At 49.6% G+C, this 9,620-nt stretch overlaps 1 protein-coding gene across 1 annotated transcript; it reads right to left on the bottom strand.

Moving 5' to 3' along the window:
• Nucleotides 1-6,829: 6,829 nt before the first annotated feature.
• LOC136474188 (chitinase 6-like) lies at nucleotides 6,830-7,989 on the bottom strand. Its single transcript, XM_066471787.1, has 2 exons — nucleotides 7,529-7,989; nucleotides 6,830-7,415 (listed from the first exon to the last, which is right to left on the bottom strand). The coding sequence occupies exons 1-2, from the start codon at nucleotides 7,941-7,943 to the stop codon at nucleotides 7,003-7,005; spliced, it is 828 nt and encodes a 275-aa protein (XP_066327884.1). The 5' UTR covers nucleotides 7,944-7,989; the 3' UTR covers nucleotides 6,830-7,002.
• Nucleotides 7,990-9,620: the final 1,631 nt, after the last annotated feature.

Here is a 9,620-nt window from a genome sequence, read left to right as displayed (position 1 = left end):
CTACTAGCTTTTAGACTTTTCAAAAGTCAAAAGCCTAAAAGCTAATTTCTGGCTTTTGGCTTCCAGAAGCTTTTTGGCTTTTGGAAGATCCAAAAGTTAAGGTTCTTTTCAATTCTGTTTCTGTAACTTCTTTTAACTTTGTTTAATAAAGCTCTGTAGGGGCTCCAGCCCCTCTAGTTCCATTAAAAAAAAGTTGAGGTTCAAAAGCTCTCAAAAACCCAAACAAATAGGCCCTTAAGCTTCAAGATTGCGCCTGGTGTGGAGGACCTTCGTAGTAACGAGTGAGGACATAGGTCGTCACTCAAAAATTGTTATCAAGGGTTCTAGACTATTTTTACCATTGATGCCCCACATGAGTGGATGATAAGATCCTCACATAGCAAAAAATGTGAGGTTAATTTGATGATCATCATTAGTATCCTCTAGTCAATTATTCTTCTGGGTCTTCCCCTGGTGGACAGAGCTGCCCCCCTCGTCTTAGCTTGAGAGGCTCTGTGACTCCGTCTATCCAGAACTCTACGTAGGTAGGTAGTCTCTAGGTAGTTAGCTTAGCTTAGAGAGTAGCCAAGGGCACATCAAGTACATTCTACAATAATTTCTACCGCTATGATGCTGCAATCGAATCAATTAGGTATCAATACTACAAAATCAATTTGTAGGCTTTTTACTATAGAGGCGGTTTAAAATTGAGCCATCTCTATAGTGTCCTCCAAACCGAGCCATCTCTAGAAATACATGTGTAGAGGCGGCGGTTGTTTCCAGTTGCCTCTACCGAATTTTTTATTTTTTAGCCCTTTTTTGAAAAAATTTCACAAATATGCCTCTGGAGGAAACATTTTAGAATCTGAACCCTTAGTTCGGCGCCATCGTTGCTGGCGCCGAGCTCTTGGGCTCGAAGCCAACATGGTGGTGACATGGTAGGAAGCTCAGCGCCAGTAACCCTGGTGCCAAGCTCGGTGCCGTAGATCTTGGCGCTAGGGTGACTGGCGCCGAGCTTGTGTTTTAACCCCGGCCCCAACCTTCCTGTCTGAGCCTTTTTCCTCTTTTTTCTCCTCCCTCTCGGGTTTTTTCTCTCCCCACCTTGTCCTGCCTCATGAATCGGTATATTGGACCCCTCAAACTTTGATTTGATTCGTAGATCTTCAAGAGCAAGGTACCCTCGCTCCCCTTCTAGTTTTTTTCGCATCCATTCGGTATATATTAGTTGGATTTTTTAACCTATGAATCATTATTACTTACGGTTTCATTCTATCCCTCAATATTTGTATTATACAATCGTAGGATGATGCCAAGGCGTGAAAAAGCTAGCAAACCTAGGTAACCGCAACGCATGTAGTTATGTTATGGGTTAATTGTTGTGCATCAAATAGGAAACCCTAGGTTTATGGTTTAATGTTAATTGCTTTCGGTTCTTAGAATGAAATTGGTTGTATTATAATTATGGTTCTCATTGGCATTTATTTGTGATGTTTTGATTTTTGTTTGTTAAATTACATCCGTTTTGTTAGATGCAAGAAATGTATTGGGAGGAGTTTTGGCGAAAACGGGGGTTGTCCTCGAGAATTATACCCCAACGCATCTAGCAAAGATGCCCCCAACCCTCCTGACCTCCCTGTCCCTAACTGTGACTATGGTTTCTCGGCCTCACTTTTTTCAATCGAAACATCCGGACATAGCGGCGCGGTGCTTCTACACATGCAGTCGTTTTAATGTAAGAAATTATTTCCATTATCTTTTTTCTTTATTTGTGTAAGTATGCCACTAATATTTTGTTGGAATCATGTTGTGTAGGACCATAAGAGGTGCTTTTTCTTTAAGTGGATCGATGGTGCAGACAAGTTTGATCCTAGGTACCTCCTTTTCGATGATTGGTTTAGAGGGAGACATCCACGTGAGCACTTCAAGCGGTGGGTTCCACCTCCCCTAACCCTCCACCAATGACGGCTAAGGAGAAGCACCTAGCCACAGTTAGATGACTCGAGGAACCTCCTCTGTGCCATTGCGGAGATCAAACTGTGATAAACCCTGAGAATTTGTTGGAGTTTGTGTGTCCAAACAAGTATGAAGTAAGTGCAAAGTGTATGTGTTGAAATGTTGAGCTATATGTGTTCATGTACTAATGTCACCTTATTTAGGTGTTTTCAATGGCGAAGTGTCGTTTCAAGGAGTGGTTGTATGGTCCTAAGAACCAATGGCCGGAAGAACCACGAAAGGTTAAGGAAAAGAAGAAAGAAAGGGTAATTTACAAAGCACCTCCTATCATGTGCCATGTGGTGTTAAATCCAACTATGGCCTAGTCCCTTCGGAGCTTGGAATAGGCCATTATTGCGGCCATATGATTGACTATGATGAGGTTGATTATTTTTGTGGTAAACATGAAATCGTATTTTGTTTCTTTTGCTAAGACATCTATGATATAATTTTTCATTTGAACAGAGCACTAGGAAATGTAGGTGGGAATGTTATGATGGTCAAGCTAAGTTCTTGGATAAACTGAAGGGGAGGCAAGTAATAGCACAAAAGAGGGGATATGGACCTGACTATGTCAACCTATTCGTTAAACATCACAAAGAAAAGATGCGTGAGTTTGCTAGACAGCGCGGTATTTGTAATCCGATCGATGTTGGGCTTGACAAATGGGGATTAGAGAGACAGTTGACGTTAGAGGAGGAGAGGGCAAGGAAGAAGGCAAGGGAGGAGACAAGAGTATAGATGTAGGTATTGAACAAGCATGTTGTTGCATTATGTGCCAGTGAGTGCTTGAAAGCCTTTTTTTGTTGCCTGATTTTAAATGTAATATAATCGCATTGCTAACTAGTTGCATTTTATACATGAAGGAATTGGATACAGCGAGGAACATGCTATAGAGGTGGCTCATGCAAGGTTTGAGGAAAAGAAGTTAGATGAGCACAGATCATGAGCTGGTCGCACCGTTCAATCACAGATTATGTTGTCTGATAAGGGGGATGAGGATGAGGATGACACTGACAAACTAAGTGAGCTCATCACTCTAGCAGAGGCAGGCTTGCAGGCAGAAAAGGCTGAGGATGACACTGGCAGACTGAACGAGCTCATCGCTCTAGCAGAGGACAACCACATGCATCCTCGACTCTCGGACCTCACCGTCGGACGTTGTACTGCCCCTATGCTCAACTTGATAAGTCCCTGTGGTGTGGTCAAAGCATGTAACCTCATGTATGCCAGCCCTTTCATTTGCCTTCTCTAGGTGTGCCTTCAGTTTTGAAGCCCATATCTCTCCATCACTCCGTAACTTCAATGCATGGGTGTGTCTATCGTTGAACCAGGCAATAAGCTTATAGAAGGTGAATTGAATGATTGCATTCACGGGCATACCACGTATCCCCAATAGCAACTTATTGAATGACTCTGCCATGTTGCTGCACTAAAATTCGTACCTCCATCCATCGACATCGTGTGCTCTCGTCCATTTCTCCAAATCCCTCATCAAACCTGTGAGCCATTGTCTACCTTCTGCATTTGATGCGGTTCTGACTTGCTCCAACTTTTTCTGAAAGTACTTGTCCTCAAGCTGTCGAGCACCCTCCTAGAACATATCAAAGTTACCCTTCACACCATCCTTCTGGAGTAGATTCTCGGCAAGGTGCCGAGTACACCAACGATGGTGCAAAGGTGCATACCCCTCTATCTACTCTTGCATGGCATTAAGTATGCCCTGGTACCTATCAGATATGATGCCAACCTCCCTGCCAGGCCCAACCATGTGTATCCAGACTAGCCTCAAGAACCATCCCCAACTATCATTGTTCTCCTTCTCAACCAAAGCAAATGCCAAAGGAACCAACTTGTTGTTCGCATCATAGGATATGGCTATAAGAAGTGTGCCCTAATATTTGCCAATCAAGAACGTACCATCAATGGAGAAGACAGGACGACAGTGCCTAAAGGCCTTGACACACTGAGGGAAGCACTAGAAAACACAGAAGAATATCTGCCTCCCATCCTTCCATATATTTAGTTTTGGGATGTACTCATAATGCATGCTTAGATTCACCGCTTTAATTGCATTGAAAAGTACTAGCAGCTACTCATACCCATCCTCCTAGTCCCCATATATCATCTTCCACACTCGCTGCTTAGCTCTCCAAGCTTTACCATAAGTTATCACATAACCTCCATACAACGCCTCAACGGTCCTGATAATTGTCCTCACCTTCATGTTAGGTTCTCCCTGCAATATTGCCATCAACCGCTTAGCAATGAGGGTAGATGTCAACTACCGATGCCTTAGTGTTAGCTCATGGTCAGCACAATTATGTGGCCCAACAACTTTTGTGATCTTCTACTTTTCGGTGACCGTTTGCTTCCTTGGACAAACCCTCCATGGGCAGTGTTCCTTGTCACATACAACTATGTAACGGCGCACCCCATATGAATACAAGACCTTGTAAGGTCTCTTTCATATCACTGCAAACGCCTGCAACCACCTCTTCAATGCAGGGAGGTCATTGAACACCCTCTCATTCTCAATTAACATGTTAGGGCCGGCCTCAGGAGCTTCTAGGAGCTCAACATCACATCCTTCTACGCATGCCTGATCGGAATGAGTAAGATCGCTGAACTCATGAACTCTTGGATCACGGCGGCCGAGAAAGATACGCCTCAGCATCTCAACATCACTCTATTAGCTCTCCAACAGGGCGATCATCATCAAAATCAAGAGCCCTTGCCATCTCATATGGCTCTGAATTATACATAATTTCAACACTATTGGAGCCACAAAATCCATCTCCAAAGTGCACTTACGCAGCAACAGGGGGCACATCCACATTCTTAGGAATGTCTCCTACAACATAAGTAGAGAAATGAGGAGAGAATGAAAGAAATAGATGTAAGAAAGGGGGTAAGCTCCCAATAAATATATGGTTAAGACACTTACTCGGATGATTCTATGTCAAAGGGATCTCATGAGGAGGATCTACCACAACAACATGAGTCTGACAAGCATCTTCAACTACCACATTGGGGGCAGATTGAGCATCGAGAACCGTAGGTGCAACCTCCACATCCATATCAGGTTCCGAAATGGGAAGGTCGATGTGTGCCTATTGACCCATTGGTGGGAAAAACCCATGAGGGATGGGATCAACTAACACCCGACGCACAACCATGTCCAAACATTAAAGCTGACTCTTTATAGCCGATCTCACATAGTTCTCCCACTGATCCGCACACCCAATTGGGATCATTTGCTTGAGGATGTTGGGAGGAGAACCTAAGTGCAGTACACCCTCAACTGCAATGCCATCATCTCTAAGGCAATGCAGCTTCTCCCGAGCCCTTGCAACCATCTCACTAAATGAAGGTTTATCATTGAATAGCACAGGCACGCTTTGCATGTCAACAAACTCAACATATTCATAGCGATCGTATTCAACGGTGCCTCCATGATATATGGTCACTAGGTTGTCCATCTAGTTTAAACACATAACGAAACACATGTCCTTTAGTCTAAATTAGATGATAGATAGTACCTAACAAGTACTTTCTAACTACAAACTAAATAAATAAGATAATAACTACATACATAGATACAGTGTACTAACTAAATAGCTAGGTCCTATTTAGTTAACTAAATATGTAACTACATATCTAAGTAGCTATCTAACTATATATATATATATATATATATATATATATATATATATATATATATATATATATATATATATATATATATATACACACATATGTATCTATGTTTCTAGCTATCTACATATATATCTCACTAGCACTAACTAAATCAACTACCTGAGTCATCACATTAACTAGTAAATAACAAATGCCAAAACTACTACACTACAATCAAAGCTAACTAAGTACGCACATTGTAAATTCACAATTTTATCTGTCCGACGACCAAGTCGCGGACGTCGACGGAGTCGCAGCGGACGCCGGGCGTGGGTCAGGCCGACGAGCTGGGCTGGTGGTGGCACGGCCGGCCGCTGCAGGTGCCGGGGCCGGCGGGGGCGCGACCGACAACGGCGGTGGCGGGCGGCGGGCGCAGGATGCCCGGCGCTCCGCGCGGCGAGGCCGACTCGGCGGGCGCACCCTAGGCCGGCGGTGGCGGGCGGCACGGCCACGGTCACGGCACCGGCGCAGCGGGGCACGGCCAAGGCCGGCGCGGCGCGGGCACAGGGACCGGCGAGGGGACCGGGGCGCGGGTGTGGTGGCGGCGCGACGCAGGCGTCCGGGCGTGGCAGTCCTATGCGGCCTCGAGGCGTGGCGTGGCGTGGCCGCGGTGGCGCCGAGGCGCGGGTGTCCGGGTGCGGCGAGGCGCGTACGCGGGCAAGGGCGAGGCTACGCGGGCGAGGGCGGCCGGTGAAGGGAGAGGGCGCGGGCTGCGGCGGCGGTGCTCTGCTCGGGTGAGGGAGATGCGAGAGAGAGAGAGGAAGCAGAAGAGAGAAAGGATTGGGGCCCATACGTAAGAAAAGGCTCGACGCCAGTCACCCTGGCGCCAAGCTCGACACCAAGATCTACGGCGCCGAGCTTGGCGCCAGGGTGACTGATGCCGAGCTTCCTGCCATGTCACGCCACGTTGGCTTCGAGCCCAAGAGCTCCGTGTTAGCTCGGCGCCAGCAGCGATAGCGCCGTGCTAAGGGTTCAGATTCTGAAATCTTTCGTCCAGGGACATATTTGAGAAAAAAATTCAAAAAAAAGGGCTAAAAAGGAAAAATAAATTGGCTACCTCTACAAATGTATTCTGATAATTTTTCCAACATTGATTAGGCACTCCTTTGTATATGATGACTTAGCTCGATAAATACAAGCTGAGTGCTTAAACAGAAGCTCTTGCAAATCAGTTTTTATTTCCGCGTAGTCTCTGAATCACAACATCACATCCCTAGCCTAGCTTGTTGATGTCTCGCCGCTCCCCCACACACATATCACAATTCACACTACCAAACCGAAACATCCACACCACGCAATAGCCATCTTTCCATCCACACATGAGTGCTAGAGTCAGCATGTGAGGTTGCTGCCCGGGTCGACGCCGAAATCCTGGCAGAACTGCTTGTAGTAGGCGACGCGGTTGTTGACGGAGTCCGGGTTCTTGCCGTCGCACTCGAGCGCGCCGTTGATGGCCCGTATGGTGGCGCCGAAGCCCTGCCCGGAGACGACGACCCCGTGCACGTTGTTCATCCAGTACCAGAGCGCCGACCGGAACGCGACGAGGGCGCTGCGCGCCACCGCGTCGGGGTCGCCCAGCCCGTCGAAACCGATGCTCTGCCCCGCGGGCCCGTAGTTGTAGTTCCACGAGATCTGCAGCGGGCCGCGCCCGTAGTACCCTTTCCCCGCCTGGCACGGCCACTGCGTGTTGTTCGGGTCGCAGTAGTTCTTGCTCGGCCCGTCGATCTCGTTGATGTAGCAGAACTCTGCACGGTTGGTTGGTTGATGAAACGAGCTTGAATTTTAGTATATCTGTAGCTTGAAAAATGCATAAAAAACGAGCAGCTTGAGTTTTGCCCGTGGCTCGATCTTTACGTACTTATGGTCTCGTGGTTGGCGTTGCCGAAGAAGGCGGCGATCTCGCGCTTGGAGTCGTCGACGCTGCCGGTGCGGCCGAACGCCGGGTAGTAGCCGGCGGCGGCGAGGAAGGCGTCGCGGGTGTAGAAGCCGTTGGCCTCGCACGAGGCGGCGGCCTGCGCGAGGAGCGCGTCGAAGAAGGCCGGCGTGACGATGCTGGCCACGGACACGTTGTTGGTCGCCGGCACGTCGCAGGGGCCCGACTGGCACCCGGCGCCGCAATAGTCCTCGCCCGTCCCGCAGTACCAGTACTTGCTGCAGCACTGGTCCGACGCGCACCCGCAGTTCTGCGCGGCCGCCGTGGCGGCCCAGAGGACGAGCGCCAGGAGGGGGAGGGCGGCGACGACCGTCGGTGGCGCGACGAGCTTCTGTGCCATGGCTGGTTGCGTTTTGTGTGTGACGCCTGCTGCCTTCCTCTGGTGAGTGGTGAGTTTCGCGGTGAGCTGGGGCTTGGCTTTTATAGAGTAGGATTGGACTTGAGTGGAAGCATGCATCCGATCTGGTCGTCTCACCTGTCGCGATCGTCCAAATGAAACGAGGGACGAGTCAAACCGAACGATACTCTAGACTCGACAGATTTTTTTGTAGGGGAGGTCGACGCCAACCCAGGTCGGCATCTTTTTTTTTTCTGCACGTTCTGAAATCGGTGTGAACCGCGTCGACCTGTGTGGGCTCATGCAGAAGCACGTCGCCGTTGCCTCACTTCTTGGCTATACTTTTCCAAATGGCACTAACACGGTGGGCCGGCACGGGCATGGCACTAAAAAGCACGGCCCAGGCCCGGCCCGGCCCGGCCTGCTTCGTGCCCGTGCCTGGGCTGCCACCTCGGCCCGCTAGCACGGCCCAGGCACGGCACGGCTAACAGGCCGGCACGGCCTTGGCACGGATCCAGCAAAGGAGGGCCGTTGATCCCCTCCCCCAGATCCTTCATGACTGTTGGATCCGACCGTTGGATGGGTCGACTATATAAGCCAGCGCCCCCACGCCGCCCCGTATCGATGAAACCCTAGCTCATTTGTTTCCAGCTCCCTCTCTCTCCTGTCTCTCGCTCTAACCTCTGCGAGCGGCTCTCTCCTCTCTTCGTCTCCCTCTCCGGTGGTGTCTCCTCTCTTCTTCTCGCCCTCCAGTGGCATCTAAAGCCACTGCTGGCCGGCACGGGCACACGGCACGGCCTCGTCTTGATCTCGTCCCGTTGATGTAGCCTTGTCGTCCACCTCGTCGTCTCATTCGTCACCATTGTCGACCTCGCCGGGCCCCCGGCAACTCTGGTGCTCCGGATGTCGGTAAGTTGAGCTTTGCTCCCCTCCAGATCTGGCTCTTCCTCTCTTATCCCCTCCTGGATCTCGATCTGATGTGCTCCCCTCCTGTAGGTCCCCTCTTGATTCGCATCCGTCGAGGAACCAGAGGGCCGGATCCCGCGTCGTCGACGTCGCCAGCGTTCCCGGTGCTCGGGGCACCAAGGTACTGTAAACCCTAACCCTAACCCTAACTAGATCTGCTACTGATTCTTTGTTTATGTGTGAAGCCGTTGAGGAACCGAGCGTCGACGAGTGACGATGGCCCGCTCCTCCGACGAGACCGTTGAGGTCAGCGCCAACGATGAGAGGCGGATGTGCGGGCTAGCCGGAGATGACGACGAGGATGACCTGCGCGAGGACGCTGTTAAAGTTTGAACTTGTATCTCTGCTGTCAAAGTGTGATCTTCTAAAGTTTGATGTATTGTACAAGTTTCTATTAAAATTCTGAAGTTTCTGAGGTGTTTGGCACTTTTAGTGCCACTGCCGGCACGAGCACTACAGGCTGTCGTGCCCAGTGACACGGCACGGCACGGCACGCCTAAGCCATGATAGTGCCGTGCCTGGGCCGCTGAGTCGGCACGGCGGCACTATCAGACACGGCACGGCTAACATGTCGTGCCGCGTAGTGCCGTGCCAGGCGGCCCGTTTGGCCATATATATTCTTGGCAGATACTTGTCCCCTTTTCTATACGGCTACCATGGCGTAACGGCCGCGCAGAGATGATGAAAACGTGAAGCAGTTTCCGTGCTCAGCTG

The sequence above is a fragment of the Miscanthus floridulus genome, chromosome 8 (genome assembly GCF_019320115.1).
Source record: "Miscanthus floridulus cultivar M001 chromosome 8, ASM1932011v1, whole genome shotgun sequence".
Taxonomy (NCBI): Eukaryota; Viridiplantae; Streptophyta; class Magnoliopsida; order Poales; family Poaceae; genus Miscanthus; species Miscanthus floridulus.
This window is presented reverse-complemented; position numbering and strand designations above follow the sequence as displayed.